Source organism: Oreochromis aureus, linkage group 3 (assembly GCF_013358895.1).
Source record: "Oreochromis aureus strain Israel breed Guangdong linkage group 3, ZZ_aureus, whole genome shotgun sequence".
NCBI lineage: Eukaryota > Metazoa > Chordata > Actinopteri > Cichliformes > Cichlidae > Oreochromis > Oreochromis aureus.
In genome coordinates this window covers 25,649,880-25,670,100 of record NC_052944.1, presented here as the reverse complement: position 1 = coordinate 25,670,100, position 20,221 = coordinate 25,649,880, and the positions used below count along the sequence as shown (strand labels likewise).

At 39.1% G+C, this 20,221-nt stretch overlaps 3 protein-coding genes and 1 long non-coding RNA gene across 4 annotated transcripts in view; all 4 read left to right on the top strand.

The window, feature by feature from the left end:
- The window catches only part of LOC116311487 (basement membrane-specific heparan sulfate proteoglycan core protein-like), a 681,374-nt gene that overhangs the window by 238,515 nt on the left and 422,638 nt on the right, over nucleotides 1–20,221 (top strand). The window lies entirely within an intron of this gene.
- The window catches only part of LOC120439050 (immunoglobulin superfamily member 1-like), a 265,608-nt gene that overhangs the window by 53,170 nt on the left and 192,217 nt on the right, over nucleotides 1–20,221 (top strand). The gene's annotated exons all lie outside the window — the stretch shown is intronic.
- The window catches only part of LOC116312435 (sialoadhesin-like), a 38,817-nt gene continuing 24,295 nt past the window's right edge, over nucleotides 5,700–20,221 (top strand). The window contains exons 1-5 of the mRNA XM_039609737.1: nucleotides 5,700–5,740; nucleotides 6,716–6,807; nucleotides 7,863–7,895; nucleotides 9,436–9,702; nucleotides 15,491–15,790. Coding sequence (XP_039465671.1) covers nucleotides 5,715–5,740; nucleotides 6,716–6,807; nucleotides 7,863–7,895; nucleotides 9,436–9,702; nucleotides 15,491–15,790 — 718 coding nt within the window. The 5' untranslated portion in view covers nucleotides 5,700–5,714. The remainder of the gene's footprint in view (nucleotides 5,741–6,715; nucleotides 6,808–7,862; nucleotides 7,896–9,435; nucleotides 9,703–15,490; nucleotides 15,791–20,221) is intronic.
- On the top strand, nucleotides 17,584–20,047 carry LOC120439060. The gene is made up of 3 exons (XR_005612345.1): nucleotides 17,584–18,173; nucleotides 18,351–18,667; nucleotides 19,517–20,047. It is a non-coding gene; the product is annotated as an uncharacterized LOC120439060 (long non-coding RNA).

Genomic DNA, 20,221 nt, shown 5'->3' with positions numbered 1-20,221 from the left:
ATTTGTTCCTCAGTAAATCGGTTTGGCTGAGATTAAAGTTATAGTTTTCACACAGCTGAATAAATGTCAGACAGAAAACTGATTAAACAGAAGTGTGAGATGGCAGAATTTACTCCAATGTCGTGTTACATTTTAGATAGCAAAGAGCAAACGGCTGAGTTTATTAAACTCCACCGAGACAATCTGCAAATTTCATTAAGTTTAAAAAACTGTCATCTTGTCTTTATTTTTAGTTAGCACATGCCTTAAACACTTCAAGCTGTAAGCTAATGATAGTTATATAAGAGCAGATGCATGCTGGTGCAATAAGCTGTACGTTTTACGTCGAGTGGATGCATGATCTGATTAGTCGACTAATCGCAAAAATAATCTGTGATTAGTCAACTATCAAAATAATTATTTGTGACAGCCCTAATAACAACTATGCATTCATAATTTTCCCCTATACAGAATTACACTATTATACTAAACAACAGTAAACTGGTCTGTTTTTGTAAAATCTTTGGTTGTGTTGTTCTGTTTTTCCGCTGCCTGTGCTCTCTGTAAAATTATTAAAATACAGTTTTGTTGATGAGCTGGATTAGATCCTAGAAACGTGTGACTGCAGCCCTTTAAATATGTGTTATAACAAACTCCACTCTTTACTGTTTTATCTAATATATGAAAAAAGAAGAATGTGTTTTTTCATTCATTATAACATTTATTTACTGCTTGACTTTGTTTTTGTTTAAATTCTCTTGCCTAATAAATTATATAAATTCAGTTTGTTGTCAGTAAAACTGTGAGAAATAAAATCCTTGTTGTTTGAAAGACATTTTTGTTCTTTGGTGTTTGTTTTGTTTTTCACGCCTCTAAGCAAACTTATAGGCAGCATCCTGCAATAACCATATCAATCTTTTTTTTTTAAATCGATCATACTTTTAATTTTATAAAAGTATGATTTTTTTTTTTGTTTTTAGAAACTTTCTTACTTCAAACTAATTTCTCTGTCAAAGATATTTATTTAGCCTACTTTTGTTTCTGGCCTGAGAATAAACAAAGTAAAGTCATAGAGGAAAAGGTTTAAAAAAAATCAAATATATGTTAACAACTCATTAAATCTTATGTTGAGTTTTAACTGTTTGCACCAGTTAAGCCTGTGAAACAATCCTCGTCCTAAATCTTAAAGATTTTAGGTTCAATAATTTAGAAATAATCTTACTGCTGATGCAGCAGACGTCAGTGCACTTAAAACATTTCCTTAAATGTTTTAAGTGCACTGACTTAAAACATCACTTTTGTCTTCTTACAGGATTAAAATAATGAAATAATGATCTGTGATTGTTTGTATGAGTGAGCATATCATTTCTTCATTATACAATATACAGGTCACAACACTGATATCACAAACATGCTGTTGTTGTAATTTAAATATGTTTGTCTGAAACAGGTCTCTGTTGTAAATGAGACATTGAGTATCAGTTACTGTACTGCAGTCGATGGCAGTTCAGCACTAAAGGGCCACTTTTTTCTCATAAATTTGCCACTTTAATGTCGAAACATTTTCCCTTCTTCTTTTCCTCATAGAAATGATGAATGAAAACACTTACTGGAATAACTGACACACAGATATTTCCACACTAAACCAGTATTACTATTACTTATATGGTTTGCCATGCTAAAAGCATTTGTAACCCACAAACCTGCCTAAAAGCATTTGTCCACATGGTGTCAGCATCTCTAAACAGAGTTGAGATTCGTGAAAATGTCTGAGGCCACAAGTTTGAACTTTGGGTCTTTGCTGGAAAATAAGGAAATAATCACAAAGTCACTGAATCTTTTTCTGCAGCTATGAAAGTTTAAATGGTTTCTTTTCACTTCTTCAGGCTCAGGCTTGCCCAAGAGGAAAAGTTTGCTTCATTAACACTAGTTTTTAAAACTAAGACAAAGAGGCCAGCTACACCTGCTGCATGGCCTTTTATTACCCAAGCACCTCTCAGTAACACCCCCACTATTCCCAGCAATCCTGAACCTCAGAAATCCCAAACACTATATTATGCTGTTGATTCTTTACTTTGTTGTTGTTTGTGTGTGTGTATACAGAGGCTTACAGGCTAACCTATACACCTATACAAACTATACTATACTATGTTGAGGTGGTGTGTAAGATCATCTGTAACTAACATTCACTCCCTGACTACTGATGATATGTTTCTCTACTACATCAGAGAATAAGTGATGCAGACAGTGGGCATAAAAAAGAGAGGGCCACCATCCTGCAGGGAAAGAACTGGAGAAAGAGAAAACACAATCAGGAAGAGCATCGAGGTGTGAGGAACATGTAATGTCCGATAAATGTTTGGTTCTTATACAGCGCTTTGCTACTCTGAGCACTCAAAGCGCTTTACACAACTTGCCCAATTTACCCAAGCACTTTTTTCTATTTACTTGCTTTCTATCACATATTCACACTCCAGTAGATGGATCGGAGAGCAGCTTGGGGTTAATATCTTGCCCAAGGATATTTGGCATGCAGACTGGAGCGAACCATCAACCTTCCAACCTTCCATCCTGTCTGACAGGATTAAATTTAAAGACCTTTTATGACAAAGACACTAGTGACATAAAACAAATCGAAAATGGTTTTATTGACTTTATTCTTAATGTTGGTCCTTGCTTGGAAAAAGAAATTGTATAAACTGGACACCCTCCTAAAACTAAAGCTATTAATGTAGCAAACTCAATGTTTATTTACCTACATTTGTAATCTGTCATTACAAAGTGATTTATTTCCTGATAAGATGAAAATTGCAAAGGTAGTTCCAGTATATAAAGCTGGAGATAAACATCTTCTCACAAACTATCGTCCCATCTCTCTACTACCGCATGTCTCTAAGATACTGGAAAAAAATATTTTACAATAGATTTTATGACTTTATCACAAAAAAACAATGTACTATATGAACAGCAGTATGGATTTAGACCCAAAAGGACCACAATGTGTGCCTTAATGGAGTTTATAGATACAGTAACAACTGTTTTGAAACAAAGAATATGCTGTCAGAGGGTTTTTTTACATTTAAAGAAAGCATTTGATACAGTTGATCACAACATTTTACTTAACAAACTATGTCCATATGGGATCAGAGGGGTGGCATTATTATGGGTTAACAGTTACCTTAAAAACTGTAAACAATTTACCCAAATAAATGCCAAAATTGAAACCCATTGTGTGTGGGGATCCCCAAGGATCAGTTTTGGGGCCGCTGCTTTTCATATTGTACATTAATGAGATGTGTGCAATTTCAAAGTCTTTGAAAGTAATATTATTTGTAGATGATACAAACTTACTGTGCTGTGGAAGTAACTTGGAACAACATCTGAATGAACTAGAAAATTAATTAAATAATCTGAAGACCTGGTTTGATTATGAAATTCATAATATTTGGGAATCGTACATATTCTACCGATAGTAAACTGACAATAAATAACATTGAATTAGACAGAGTATCTGAAATAAAATTGCTTGGTGTGATAATACATCACAAACTATTCTGGATTCCCCACATTACTTATATCAAAGGCAAAATATCAAAGTCTCTGGCAATTCTCTACAAGGTTAAGGATCTCATCAATCAAACGTCATTATGTACTCTCTATTGTTCTATTATACTGCCGTACATGACATACTGTGTGGAAGTGTGGGGAAAGACGTATAAAACACACACCCATCCAATATAGATTCTGCAAAGAAGAGCAATAAGCATAACAAATAAATCTACTTCAAGAGAACCATCAAATCCACTTTTTATCAAAATAAATATTCTCAAATTTAAAGATTTGGTTGACCTCAGACATGTGCAAACAATGTACAAAGCAGCAAATAAATCTTTGCCCCACAACATTCAGAACTAGTAAGGAAAAATGTAAAATATCACAGCATTACAGTCAGAGGAGTTAGTGTGTGGAACACCTGTACAGATGAAATCAAGAAAAGTACATCAGTACAAAAATTCACATGATTGTTTATATAAATTGTTAAATATAAATTGCATGAATATAGGAAATCTTCCTCTCAGTGACTGAGTTCTCTCATTGTGTCCTCATTTTTATAGATCAAGGCCAGAGTACCCCAAGCTTAAGTGTTCATTAAGGTGTTTGTCACATAGAATAAGGTCAGAGATTAAGCAGATGTTAAACACAGGATGCTTAGTTTATGTAAAAATGTAGTTTGTTGTTGTTTTGGTTTGCGTGCTGAAAATTCTTCTAATTCTATCTATACATTAAAGATCAAACTGCAAACATGACAATACAGAATAATGCCAACACACAGGGCGGCAGCTTCAGTGCCAACTTGTGTTTAAAGGGTTGTTGGTGGTTACCGTCTGTTCTGCCACAGGTTTATTTTTAATCCACTCAAAGGCCTCATTTTCATCTCAGCCACATACAAAAGAGGAAATGCAGTCTGTGGTTTGAGCCAACAGTTTTTTGTGTAGCAGTGTCTCATTTTAAGCCATCAGCATCCAGCAATCATAAGTATGGGACCAGATCCTAAAGCACACTGCACTTTATTGTCCTCCACATACTCTGATGAGGACAATACTTTAGAATATTAACATGTCAGTAAGATGTAAAACTTTAATGATTGAGACCATGAACATATGCAGGAAGTGTTTAAACTCTGTCCTGTAGATCAGACTGTGACAGGAAGGATCACTTCTCAAAAAGACATGAATGATGGAAAATATTGTGTAAACATTCTTATTTGTATAACTGCAAGTTCACACAGAGCTGCAGTCTTATCTGCACCATCTCTGCACTGAAACAAACCTCAATGATCTTTTGTTGTTTTCTTCATCAGCCTGCAGAGTTAAACTGAGGAAGAACAATTCATTATAGAAACTGTGCTTTAACTGTTACATTAACTATTTACAGGTATTAAAGTAAAATAAAAACAATTACACGTCTTTACTGTAACAGTGTCAGAGCTGACAGGTGGGGAGGTCCAGATTAGGAAGAAGAAATTAGAAGAAGGAAAGAGAAGGAAAGAGTGAGAAAAAGGAAAAAAGAGGTAATGACACACAAAACAAACAGCACCTGAAAGAGAGCAGAAGGAAGACAGAGCCCCCATGAGGAGTGCCTCTGAGAACAAGAGGCAACGGGCAGCCGACCCTCCCAGAGACCAGGGACCCGTCACAACCTGAGGACAGGGCCCAGGACTGTGATCACATGCACATAATATACAAGAACAAACAACCATCCACATCAACCCACTGCTCTAAAACACTTCAAAAACTCTGGTGTGAATGTGGTGCTGTCTTATTCTTGTTATCAAACCTCAGTAAGTGTAAAGGGGAACTGGAAGCTTGATCCAGTTATAAGTGAACTGTTTAACGCGATGAAGCAACATTTGGTTTGTTGCTATGCTTTCTGTAGTTTCTTAGTATGCTTTCAAGATTTAAAGTTACTATGGCAACATGAGTAAAAATAAAGGTAAAAGTCTTTCAGGAATAATTATTATAAAAACATTAGATACACAAGAAAAAGATCTATGTACAGTCATATTGTAGGTAATATATCAGAAGTGTCTTCTGATCTATTAGTCTACACATAACTGAATCATTTGGACAGAGAGCTTAACGCCTGTAGAATCACACAGTGTTTAAGTCTCAGTAATTTATTTATGTTGACTGGAGGGTGTAAGTTGAAACTTCTGTGATCTCAATAGAAACCATATGGAAGATTTTGTGATGACCCACAGGTAAGTCTCTGTGTTCCTTTGATCAGTTATCTGTAACTCAGTTTTCTTCATTTGTTATTTGATTTGGTTGGTAACATGTGGTGTTCAACACAAACATCATTATTACAGTGTTTCAATCATTATTTCACATCATCAGTTTGTTTTATTTTATTGTGTTTACATGTAGTCAGAGGCTAAGGTCAGTGTGCATCTGTACATACATGTCAAAGCAAGACAAAGAACAGTCTGCAGAATAAATGAGTTCCTGCTTTACTTTGAAATGACAACACATAATACATTTATCTATTAATTTCATTGTTACTTTAGTTGGTGAAACATAAAGGTCTTTAGTCTCACTTCAGCCACACACTGAGTCATTTCCTGTGTTTGGGTCTCCATCAAACTTGAAACCAGAATTTAACCACAAGGTGGAAACTTTCACAGGTCTGAGGTCAAAGGAGCCTTTTCATTATAGTACTGCATGATGATGTTTCAGCTAAGAGTCAAATAAAATAAACATATTTTTATGCAGCCTAAAGTAAGAATTTAATTTAATTCCTCTGTCAAATAATCAAAAGGAGAAAAAATGATGTAAAAAGGTTTTAGTGAAAATACAGGCACCAAACTAGAAAAGGTGTTTTGGTATATTCACTCTCAGTGACTCCCAGTCTGCAGAGACCTGCCAGGAGACAAATATTAGTGGATATTGCCCCCCAGATTCCCCCAAAAGGGCAAAACATGTCTCCTTACATGAAGCAACAGAACAGCTTTGTATATTATAGAGAAAAGAAACAACACAACGCAAGAAACAAACTTCTATGTTTGCAGTGGACAGGAAATATAAACATGTCAACCAACTGCTGCGGTCAAAGCTACAGGAGCTGTTTGACATTTGTGTCAAAGGGCAGGAAGCACAGAGAGACCAATAAGAAGAAGAAACTGTAGAAAAAACTCTTTGCATGTCTATATTAAAAACAACTTCTCCTTTTCCTGCAGAGTAAAGCTGTTTGTGATTATCTGTGGATCAGAGTGCAGCAGGCTGGATGTGACGATGGGGCACTCTTTGCTCTGCATGATGGGCTTTTTCTGTAAGTACACGTCTGACATTGTTTGAATGGCAGCGATTAATGAAAATGTTTCTGATCTGTGAGAATTACAGTGAGTCACTGCTTTAACCTGTTTACCTGAGAGCTGGAACAAAGCAGACTTGTGATTCTTTAAGTGTTTAAATGTTTGATACACTGCTGCTTTTTGCATCACTTATAGTTACACACTGTGTTACAACAGTTTGAGTTATTATGTTTGAGCCTGTTTGACAAACAGAAGCACAGAAATTTGGTGATTACTGTTCATCTGGAAATGTATCTTCAGAGAGTCTTACTTCCCACATAGCAAAATTAGTATGGCCTGGATCTGGCCCACACAACGTGCTTACGCATGGCCCACATACCGCAAAGAATGACATCCCTTTGGTGGCCACGGATCTGTGGCCAGCACAAGTCCAGTTGCAGACACACTGGTGGTCCTGTGCTGGCCCATGTGTGGATTACCTCTGGCAAACCTGATCTGGGCCACCAAAGGGCCGTCATTCTTTGCGGTATGTGGGCCATATGTAAGTTGTGTGCAGCCACGGGCCAGTTGCAGACACACTGCTGGCCCTGTGCTGGCCCAGAACAGTTTCAGCTCTGGCCCCAGATGTCAACCTTATGTGAACCTTAATCAAGCCATGTAATAACAACATGTGCCAGAACATAATATTACAAAAGTAACATGACGAAACTCTGTTCAGACAATGAATGGACTGATTCTTATATAACGCTTTTCTACTCTCCAGGATTACTCAAAGTGCTCTGTACAACATGCCACATTCACCCAGTCACACACTTTCTCTAAACTGAGTGCTTCCCAGCTACATTCATACACATAGAATATAATAGGAATAAAATAGGAAAATAGGGACATAATTGGTGCCATCATTCCCAGGCCTGGCCCATATCTGGATGACACACGTCTTAACATGTCAGAAATCAGCCAGCAGTGCTGGCTTGATATCAGATCTGGGCCAGACCTGCTTGCTATGTGGGTTTATATTGTTTTTGATTTTGTCAGTTGTATAATGATGAGGTTTTATTCATTATTTTAGTGCTCAGTACTGTCATCTGTGGAAATGCTGAGGGTAAGAAATGATTATTTTCTTCCAGTTCATATATGTAGCTGTTATCTCCTATAATGTGCTCAATAATATCCTCCCTGTGTTTACATGTTATCTTCTGCACAGACTCACTGCTTCTATTCAGCCTGTGCAGTTAAACATAAATGGCTTCAGTAAGCGCTCCATGTGGAGACTGTATGCGTTCTTTCAGAGCTTTTACTGATGTACCATTTGTACCACTTTCATTCTGTAAAACTGTAACAACAAAACAGAGCAGGTACATTTAATCTCAGTGTAGATGCACAAATGTCACATGACCAATGCAAGATCATAACATTAACAATAAATGGACAAAGCCTGTCAAGTAATGTAGGGAGAACCACATGCTGACATGTTTTATGCTAACAGGCAAAACAAAGCACTAACAGTTAGCTTACAGTAGTAATGTAACAAACTTCACAGACCCACAAGAAGGACAGAGCACTAATATGTAGAAACAATCCATCATCTCCCCAAACTTACACTTTATCCCATCTCAAGAGCAACAGATGCAGAACTATCACAGACACGGAGCTCTAGCCATTATTACTTGGCACTTCCGCTATTTAACCACTAGATGACGGACTTTGACACGAGCAGACCAGGAAGAAGCGTATATGCTAAGCAATACTGTAGATTCAATTACTTAAAGGATGAATAAATGTGACCCGTCATATAACAAACTTAAAACAAACTATATTTCGAGAATAACCTGAGGGACAGAATATTTTATATGATACAGCTCACACTCCACTGAATTTATAGGTTACAATATTAAAATTATTAAAATTATCATATCTTAATTGCCCCTTGGGGATAAATAAAGTCTCTCTGATTCTGACTCTGACTGAACCATGTGAGCAGATGTTACACTCAGCCGCCACACAAACTTTATATTTACTAGTGTTTGTGAAAATGAGATCATCTCTTTTAGCTCTGTGAGTGCAATCTCTATATCTGATGGAGGCATCTACACCTGCAGAGGAAGAAGAAACACAACTGAAAGTGATTCAGTCATTATTCAGGAAACTGATTAATTTAAATATTTTTTTCTAAGTTAAAAATGGCTTTCTCCAAATTATGGAGGGAGTCACTGCTCAAACCAGTCCTTAGAAAACTAAATGTGTCAAATTAATAATTATTAGGCTCAGTGCGTCCTTAATGAAAACAAAACTTCTTGTTGATTTTCAAGTCAAATTGTCACTAGAATACAAAATTAATGTTTTTATATTTCTATAATTCTGTTGATGTGATATTTTTATTTTATTTTATTATATTTCACCAGAGGGTGCTGTGACATCCCTATTTCCCTTGTATCAAAAAAAGCTTCATGTACTAACTGTGCATAAATCTATCCAATGAATGATTTTGAACTAATCATTATCTTTTAATGATTGGATGGTATTTTCACAACTGAATTTGTTTGTACTTTAACAACAGCAGGCTTTTTTTGTGGTCACTCTACTCTTATGTTATGAATTTTTATGTTTCTCTTCTTCTAACTGGATCATTCTTATGTTAAAAGTTCCCGTTAAGCCCACTGTGACCCTGCAGCCATCCTGGCCTCAGATATACAGCGGTGAGACAGTCACTGTCAGGTGTGAGATTCAGGGAAGTGAAGGAACTCAGTGGACATATGAATGGAGACGAGACCAAGTAAACATAAGTGAAACATCCAATGAATACAGAATCATCACAGTTACTGAGTCTGACAGTGGAGGATACAGCTGCCGGGGCAGAAGGGACTATTTGTTAACAGAGTGGAGTGATACCATCACACTGACTGTATCATGTAAGTTGGAGATGTTTCATCCACATTATCTGTTTCATCAAAATCAGTGAAAACTCTTGTTTTTCTTGCAGCTTTGTAACTGTTTCTTTTGTGCTGCTCAGTCAAATATTTTGTTTTTATTCTGATAACCAAAAAACATGAAAAGCAGTTTTTTATTCACAGTGAAGAGAACAAAACATATCAGAGTAACTTCTCTGCTGTGCAGCTCTAATACATGAAGTGCAGAACAAATGCTGAACCTGTTTCAGCTGCTCCACCACATCCACTAAGAACAACAGTTACATCCAATATTTTCTCTTCTGTATTTGTATTATTTTTATTTTTTTATTACTACCTGTTGCACCAACATGTGATGCAGTTATTTCAGTTGTTTTTCGCATGTCATCTATTTTTAAATGAATCTTAGAGGTTTCAGGTTTTAGTTAAAGAGTCTGCTCTCATGAACAACACACACTGCATCTTTTTCACTTAATGAACTCTGAACTGCAGACGACAATATGGCCTCATTTTATTGGACGCTGGTCTGTGCTGGTATGTTAATAATTCAGATTAATGATATTAATTATAAGATATCACTCACACTCTACTGAAGGATTTTAATTTTATCACAGAAATGATCTGAACCAAATTAAGAAAAAATCATTAATGTCAGAATTTTTAGGGGGCAAATATAGAAAAATTAATTTCCACAAATCTTTTGACTTGTTAGGATTTGCATAACTTAAAGACTCAGAAGTGTTTGTTTCCTTATCGGGTCATCTTCTGTAGATGTCGCCCTTTTTAACTGAATAGTCAGAATTAATCAAATCCACAGTAATCTGTCATCTAAAGTCAGATAAAAATAAATATATGTAACCTACTCTTGTTGGGTTCAGTTAGGATCGTAAGGAGACTGGCAGTGGTAACTCAACTTAGAGAAGAAAACCACTCAAAATGAGACACTGACAACGACTTAAAGGAAAAAAGTGATTTGAGTGACTGGCTGTCCAGTGGCATCCAGTTATTAGATGGCACCGCTCGGTCCTTGCAGCAGATTTCTACCACATAAAACAGGGGTCTGCAACCTTTAACACCCAAAGAGCCACTTGGACCCAGTTTCCACGCAAAAGAAAACACTGGGAGCCGCAAATACTTTTTGAAATCTAAAATGAAGATAACACTGTATATATTGTTTTTTTTTTTTTTACCTTTATGCTTTGTGTGAACAACTAAAGTAAGTAAGTAAAGTTTATTTATTAAGCGCTTTTCACAGACAGGCAGTCACAAAGCTCTGTACACAAATATTAAAATAAACAATACAATCAATAGACATCATACACAATGTAAAAGATCAAATGTAAATAGTGTAAAGAATATAAAATACGTAGATCAACAAAAGGCTTGTTTGAACAGAAAAGTTTTTAACTGCTTTCTAAAAGAATCCACAGAGCAACTAAAGTGTGTTCCTTATGAAATCCATGAAGTGCTACAGAGAAAATTACATTTTATTTATGCAATTAACGCATTTTGAACTCTTAAAGAAATATAACAAAAGAAAGACACCCAGCTGAACTAAAATGATCCATGTAGCAAACAAAAACTGTTGTGAGCCGCCTTATATCGCCTTTGGGCTTTTGGAGCCTTGACCTGACTTTTAAAAATATAAGTGGAAAAAAGCACTATGCTGCTAAAAGATGAAAAATAGATATTTGCAAAATTCTGCCTAAATATGTATTTTACCACGTTAATGTGTGTGGCGGGGCGTGGTCTGCAGTGCCGCTGCAGGGGAGGCGGACTCACCTGAGCGGCACCCGCAATCACGCCTCGCCGCCTTAGAGTCTGTGTTCTCTCTGCTGTTGTGTTGTCGGGCTGTGAGCTGAAAAGTTACAGCGGGCTGTATGCGTACAGCAACCGTGTGTGAAAAGTGGTCAATAAAGAGATGCTGAAAAGCGTGTTCATGCAAACATCGTCGGGTCTGCCGTGATATGTTTACAATAAGACTTATGGTCCCGAACTTTTGCGCACAGCGTCTGCAAATCGGGGCATTCATCTTCATGCAGGACTGTAAGCTGTCATCTGTGAGGCGTGAGCAGTGTTTGTTTTTAACATAGTTCAAGGTGGAGAACAGCTGCCGACATAATGTGGATCCGAAGATCCATAATTGGCCTACCTGGGGTTGAAAGTCTCGATAAATGCACGGCGTTTCGGCGAGTATACCGGCTTCCGCGAATGTGACGCTTATTTTGAGCGATGAAAAAAATAATAGAATATAATTTTATTTTTATAGCCTATTTCAAAATCACAATAATCTTCCAATTTAGAACTACAAGTTAAAAAAAGAACTAAACACAAATAAAATACACTTCAGCTAAATACTTCTAATTTATTTTCCCAAACCACGCAGAGCCGCAAAATAAAGACTAAAGAGCCGCATGCGGCTCCGGAGCCGCGGGTTGCCGACCCCTGACATAAAACAACCAGCCTGCACACAAATGTGCAGAGCAATCACTTCACATGTAAAATAAAGCACATATTTCTACCAACTAATTTTCCCTGTTTCCCATTTGTACAAATTTTAAGAAGTAAAAAAAAAAAAAAATCCTCTATCTTTTCTCTTTACATATCACACATCTATACAGTTCTTACTGGCCAATAACAATATATCAACAGCAAAAATACATTTCAGTGCAAATCAAATGAACCATGAAAAGAGTCTCACATGGCGTGTTAGCTAAAACCTCACATACATGCAAGTGTTTTAGCCCAGGGAGCACATGTGGGTAGGCCTACGCTAGCATACTGTAATGATGGTTAAATGTTATTTTATAGTGACAGGTTGGCTGCACACTGTTGTTATTTCTTTAGGATACATGTTTGGTTGTGCTGCAGGAAAAAGGGAGTTAATGTGTGCAGGAAGGGGAGGGGGGTCCTTCTTGTTGTTGTGTGACTTTGCGGGGCTGAAGTGAGGTGTTGTACGAGAGCACTCTCCCCGGAGTTAACGGCCCATTTGTCTGTGTTACCGAATAAACAGAAAAACTGAGATCAAAACGTCTGGTTCTTAAGAACATATGGGAACATTACACTGGTGTCAGAAGTGAAGAGAAAGCGACTAAAACTCCCAACACCCTGTTGCTGGCGACGCTGACCGTCACAGGCCCAAGGATGTTGCCGGACAAGGTTAAGACGGAGGATCCAAGACAGAGGTTTGTCCGCGCTCGCCTGCCCATAGAGTGAGGGAAACGGCGTTGCGGCTGTCTGCTGAGGCTGGATTTTCTCCAGGTTTGACTAGGCTCGGGAACTTTTCGTGCTATGGCCGGGATTCCGGTGGGAGGGAGTCGACCTCGCTTGGCGCGCCGTCACGTGATGTAAACAAACATGGCGGCGCCCAGCAAGCTGCAGCGAACATAAAAACGCCTAAGTTAAATGGCAAGACGCCTTGGGAAGTGTTTATTGCACAGTTTGAACTGATAGCTGTTGCAGCTGGCTGTTCTGAGGAACATAAAGCTCTCCAATTGGCTTTGTGCCTGTGTGAGGATGCAGCTGCATGCCTGCTGCTGCTGACCGAGGAGCAAAGGGGAGATTATAATGCTTCAGAGACGTTTCGGGCAGTATAACAGTCGCCTTCCCCTCGGGCTGGCCCACGCTGCCGACCACAGAGCTGCTGGGGATGTGGACAAGTCGGACACCTCATCAGGCAGTGCCCCAAGCTTGCAGGGGTTCAGGGAAACGCCCACGGGCCCGTGTAGGTAGGGGGTAAATGGGCCAGGGAGAACGACATCCTCACACCACCGCCATTTCCACCCGGTGCAGTCATCGCTGTGGGCTGGACCCAGGTTGGCGACTTTTGCCATATTCCAGTGATGATTGCAGGGGTGTCCTGTACAGCCCTTCTGGACACGGGGTCCAATGCAACGCTGGTTTGCCAACGCTGGTTAACAGCCCGTTTGCCTGTGTTACCGAATAAATGGACAAACTGAGATCAAAACGTCTGGTTCTTGAGAACATATGGGAACGTTACAATACTTTTCACAGGGCTAACACAGCTAAGAAAACATTAACAGCATCTACAATCACATTTCTAACAGAACATCATATCCTGACTGATTTTATAAGTTAGAAACCAGACTGTGAATCACAATTCAATTTGCATAATTCGAGACTCACCAGGATATTCTTCACACAATACATTAACTCTGTAGTTCAACACATTACAGGATTGAAAGTTCCACAACAGCTTTGTGCATCTACAAAACAAAATCACTGCTCAAAACCACGTTTCATGGAGCTCTTTGACCCATTAAACACAGTGCAATATACAGAGAAGTTTACCTTGCTCCGTGCAGACAGATGCAGTGAAACAGTTACCATGAGCACTGCTGCGGTGCATTCATGGTACATGGGAAAACTCATAACTTAAGAAAAAGTAACATTTAAAAAAATAAATAAAATAAAATACCATTGGCAATAAAATAACCATGGCTTACGTAGACATTTACATATAACTAGGACCAGAGTCTTTGTTCACACCAGCAGTTTATAACTAGCAGCCCTAAAATAACAGACCACAGACCAGAGTGAACTTTGAACTTGAAGACATGGAAATATACAAACAGTTTCCAGTTTACAATAATTTATGCATCCAAAAACCAGACTAAAATAAATAAATACAAGTAAAACAACAATATAAATAAATATCTCTCTCTGTCCAGTTTAGGTTAGTTTGAACTCGTATCTGTGTTAACTACTAGTTAACCTGTGTTAGCTTCTTTAGGGTTAACCAGATTTCTTTCAGCTGCTCTTCAAACTCTGATCAATATAAGTCGACTCTGTTCACTCACTAGACCTGCAGAGTGACTGGTTAGGAATAATCAGTAACACAGTGAGTTACCAGTACAACACCAACACAATGAATGGAATTACAACACTGAAAGCACAAAATCAGCTGTCCACAGATTTACAGAGAAAACCTTTCACAGTCACAGTCTGGTGTGGAATCAGTTCTTGGATTAAGTCCTCTGTGTGTCGCAGTAACAGAGATTATGGTGGAGTCCTACCACAGTTCAGAAGTGTGAGTCAGTTTCCTGATCTCTGGAATATGAGTTGATCCAGCAGGAACAGAAGATTTCAGCAGAGGTCCAGATCTCCTAGGCGTGGATCACCATCGAGGTTCAGCAGTCTCAGATTTCAGTGCCAAGATCTGCACTCGGCTAATAAACCTGGTCTGTTGTGCAACACAAACACTGAAGTCTTATTCCCAGCATTCCTAACAGCTCAGCTGGAAATGACATCCAAACTGCTCCCTGTAATGGGAGCAGTGAGGCTTTAACATCAGATTTGGTAAAGAACACAAGGACATAGCATGCTAACTGACACCAAAGAAAACCAACTGTGACTCACCAAATCCTCATTCAAACTCCATCAAACAAATTTTATCCACAAGAACTGAAGTTGGACACCATCACTGTCAAAGACTGGAAATAAATTCTCAAATGTCCAAAGCACAATCAGATCATATCATTATTACTTTCTCATTACTGATCAATAAACTCAGTCATACCTAAAATTAATTATAGTAAATGAACTATGCATGTATATAATTAATTGTAAATACACATAAAACATCATGGTGCTGATCAAAACAGTATTTCAGAGTATTTTGTGTGTAGTCATATTTCCTTTAAGCTGTTTGAACACTTTGTAAAATGCGTTTCTGTTCATATAGACTGAAATTATTATTGTTTGTATAAACTGAGCTCACTGTTCAGAGACTGTACTACATGTTCACTGAGAGAAAATCTTTGTTGAACAGATAAACCCCGTCCTGTCCTCACTGTGTCTCCATCATGGCTGAGTCCTGGAGCCTCAGTAACTCTGAACTGTGAGGTTGAACACCCGTCTGCAGGATGGAGCTTCTACTGGTATAAAGCTGTTCCTGATCTATCAGAGAAATCCTCCAGTTATGAGCTGCTACCTGATGGCAGTGGGACTGCACAGGACTCCTACATCATTCATGGACAGACACACACAGCAGGATATGTGTGCAGAGCTGGAAGAGGAGACCCAGAGTATCACACTGATCACAGTCAACCAAAGTTTGTCTGGTCTGCAGGTCAGTTTGTTTCTCTCTGTCCTTTCAATAAGCTCATGTTAGGTCCTCATTGTTTTGTTTTTTTTTAGTTTTGGTCCTGCTGCTGCAAAATATCTCACTGTAGAAGGAATCTGTGAAACAGACAATATCACAGAGTTATGACAGAAACATTACAGCAAATGACTGAAGTGTGTTCAGAGTGATCTGTATCAGGTGGATAATGCTGAGAGTGATGACTCAAAGCTCATGATGTCACATGACGTGTACCAAGCTCTACATGAGCTGCCAGCAGATAAAGCATGTGGGTTAGATCATCTTAAACATGTCAGTATTCGGCTCCTTTGTTTTCCATTGATTTGACTGTCTGTGTGATTCAGGGCTTGTTGTCAGACTCAGTGTTGTCTGTTCTATTAGTGCTGATCAGGGTTAAAGCTGGTAAAGTCCTGATAATTATATGTCTTTAACCTCAGCCAGTATGATATGAAAAGTTTTAGAAAGAATTCTGCTGACAGATTAAGCTCCAACACCCCGGCTTAAGAGTCATGTAACCGATGACGTCAAATATTTTATGCAAATATCACCATGTGTAGTATCCACAGAAACCTTTAAATCTTAGCTAAATGCTCAAATAAACCGTTTCTACAACTACCAAATGCATCGAAAATAAGTGATGATTTAAAGAGCAGCTACGTAAATCCTAAACAAACACAAACAATCCAAAAAGTTTCCAGACTCCATGTAATGATGTAAAGAAAGGCTTTTTAGCTCCTGGAGCTATCAACGATTCCAAAACACCTAGTTTTCACCACGCTCCGACCAAAATTCTCTGAACCAGCCGCAAAATAAGACCACAAAAACGCTTAGCAGAAAGTTGTTTGTTAGTCTGAGTCAAAGAGGGGATCAAAAATCATGTGAGTCCTGGTTTACTGGTGTTTCAGTTTGAAGTAAAATGGGGTGATAGCTAGGGCTGGGTATCGTCACTGATTTCTAGAATCGATTCGTTTCCGATTCACAAGGTCCCGAATCATTCGATCCACGATTCGATTCAATTCGATTCGATTCGATTCAATTAAATTCGATTTGAATCTGGGAAATTTTGACAGTCAGAAATATTATAATTCAGATCAGTACATTTACATATTTTTGTATCTATAAAAAGGAAGCTGACACACGCAAGACTTTATCAAAGGTGTGAACGTCACAGCAGATGCCTTTGTGTCAAAGTAGCTGAAGATAAAACACAAAAACATGAAGGTGGTTTTCCTGGCCTGGGATTTTATAAAAATATTCTGCAGTACATCAAAAACGAAAGAAAACCATTAATCAACATATGAACGTTACCTCTGACGTTACAGCGGTTTTATTAGAGACACGGCTAAGCATTTTGCATTTTGCATAATTTTAAAAAGTTTAAATTTGTTCAGTATTGAGCGGCAGAAATTAGGTTTTCATTTCGGAAGTATGTAAAACGAAAAAAAAAAAAGGCGGCCGACAGCGCTGTAAACAACAGTAGACTTGTGTAACAAGCAAGCGAATAATGCAGAAAACAGATTTTTAGACGGGAAACTGTTCTTGAAGTACAGAGAGAGAGAGCTGTGCATGAAGTGTGATTTTATCATGGTGGAAGAAAAACAGTAAAAGTCAGAGTGATTTCATGACGATGTTTATGTGAAGCGTAGTTTGGATCTTCTTTTGCTGCTGGTTCAGTCAATATTGTTTGGAGAGAGATAAAACTAACAGCTTCATGGTGCGTTCACACCGAACGCGATAGAGGCGGCCAGAGCGTCAGGTTTACATGTAAAGTCAATGGAAAGATATGGCAAGCCATTAGTGCCAAAATTCGCCACTTTTCTAACCCGTTTGATTAAGAAACGGCGTAAAAAACGCCGTTTAATTATTCAAAACGCCGAAAAAAACGGCGTTCTGTTTCGACAAACGCCGTTTTTTCCGACTCTCACATGGCGCCCTGAACGCACCATCCGAGTGACGTAAAAAGCGGCGTTCAAAGACACACGGAAACGCCGTTTTTTACGCCACTCGGCAGAAAACGCCGTTCAAAGATGCATAAAAACGGCGTTTTTTACGGCGTTCTGTGCCAGCTGTAACGGCGTTTAAAACGGCGTTTTATTGAAATTATGCAGGGCACTCCCCATGGTTCCCTCATCCAATTACTTTCAACTCATTTCACCCAATCAAAGAAGAGGAAGTGCAGACCACACTAATGCATCACCGATTCACCTTGCTGCTAAGTGATTGCCTATTCAGTACCAGTGCTTGTCACAGTATTGACTTGTATTATAATCCCACTATGCATTTTGATGTGTTTAAGGCATGATCAAGCAAACAAACGACAGAATACTTTTTCTGAAACCTTAACTGTGATACCTGTTATGGCAGCTAACAGGTAATGAGCAGCGCTAGCTCTGCTAATTTCTGAGCTTCTTTCTTATTTTCCTCTTTACTTCTCTTAACCTTTAACTTATGTCTTAGCAATCAGATTCTGCCGTCATGCATTACCGCTCCGTGCTAGTTATGTTGACTTTTCTCTTCTTTTGTCTTCTCTTTTTTCACCCGTATTTAGACACTCGGCGCATGGCTCCTTTGTTTACGTTAGGGATCAGCTGTTAGCGCTGCGCCCTGCAGCTGCGCTACCGGCAGACAGACCCTACGTCCCCAGTGAGGGAAGAGACGGGGGTGATGTCTCCCGAGAAGGACACCTTACACACCATCTCTCCTTCCTGTAATCACTGTAAACGTGAGATCGCTCCCTGATATGATTGAGGAGCTAATGACGCTAACCCGGTCACAGTGGCAGTACCCCGACACTGCCCGGTACTCCCTCTGTGAGTAGGCTGCCCGGCTTCCAGCTGCTGCGGCCGGACAAGACCAGAGACAGCGGTGAGAGGAAAGGAGGGGACTGGGCAGTGTTTGTTAAAGACAGTTGTGGTATCCCTGGGCACATTGCTGTGAAAGAACAACTCTGCAACAGAGACATTGAGCTATTAGCCGTTAGCATCCGTGGAGGCAGCCTGTGACTCTCTGTGGTCCGCAGACTGCAGACGCAATCTCCGAGAGCTCTTCTTCTAATATCAGGGACTTTAATCATGTCTCGCTGGACTCCACACTGCCCACCTTCACCCAGTATGTGACCTGCCCCACCGTAGGCAATAAAACATTGTACTTAATGTATGCCAATGAAAAAGTGGCATACAGTTCATCACCTCTCCCTGCCCAGGGAAGATCTGATCGTAACCTAGTGCACCTTGTCCCTGTGTGCAGCACTTGTGCACGGAGCCACCAATCACCCACGCAGTGCAGAGATGGTCCGCGGAGGGCATATGAATAAATAATAAAAGCAAATAAATGACAGAATGCTTTTTCTGAAACAAACGGAGACCTTAACTTTTATCAAAATACCATTTTACTCAGTTTAAAGTAATACCACTGTATAATAGCCTTCAATTGTAATATTATTAACAGCATCTCAGGAATATTTTGCCCCTTCAACATGCATTGAAAAATAACCTGATATGCAGTTTTACACCACCGTCATTGGCCTCATTAAAGATGGTGTTGAGTCTGTACACCGGCAGGAAGTTGAGAAGCTTGTACTCTGGTGTAGTCAGCACAAGCTGGAACTGAACACGCTTAAGACTGTGGAGATATCCTCAACACTGCCTCCCTCACCATATCTACACCAGTTCTACACTGCAGTCATTGAGTTTCTCCTGTGCTCCTCCATCACAGTCCGGTATGAAGCAGCCACTAAGCAGGACAGGAGCAGGCTGCAGTGGACTGTACTGGCAGCAGAAAAGATCATTGGCACCCCCTGCCCTCCATCCAGGACCTGCACCTCTCAAGAACCAGGAAACGGGAAGGGAAAATCATCACAGACCCCTCACACCCTGGACACAGACTTTTTTGACCTGCTGCCCTCTGGCAGACGGTACAGAAGCCTTCAAACCAGGACCACCTGACACAGGAACATTTTCTTTCCCCTCGCCATCTCCCTCCTAAGTGGTTGAACTGTCACACTGCTAGACTGCAACTGCAGTCTTTGGTATTAACTTCTGTAATCTCTGTATAAAAGAATTAGATTGTGTATTATATTGTTAGTTTATACACCTGTGTGCATATGTGCATGTGTATTTATGCATGTCCATACACATAGATGGATTGTGTTTTACATTTTTTTGCTTGAGAGACGCCCTCAATCGGAACCTAATTCCTTGTATGTGTTTGTGCATATACTTTGCCAATAAACGCGATTCTGATTATGAGGTATTTCCCTCTGGATGGCACACACACGTAAATTAAGTAGAAAAAATGTCATGTGTATTGCCTCTTTTAAAATTCTTTTTGGAAACCACAAGAAGAGAAATATGTGGCATTCCCTTATGTCATTTTACATCTGTCAGTAGACAATTGTGAACATATTTTGATCTGGCTTTT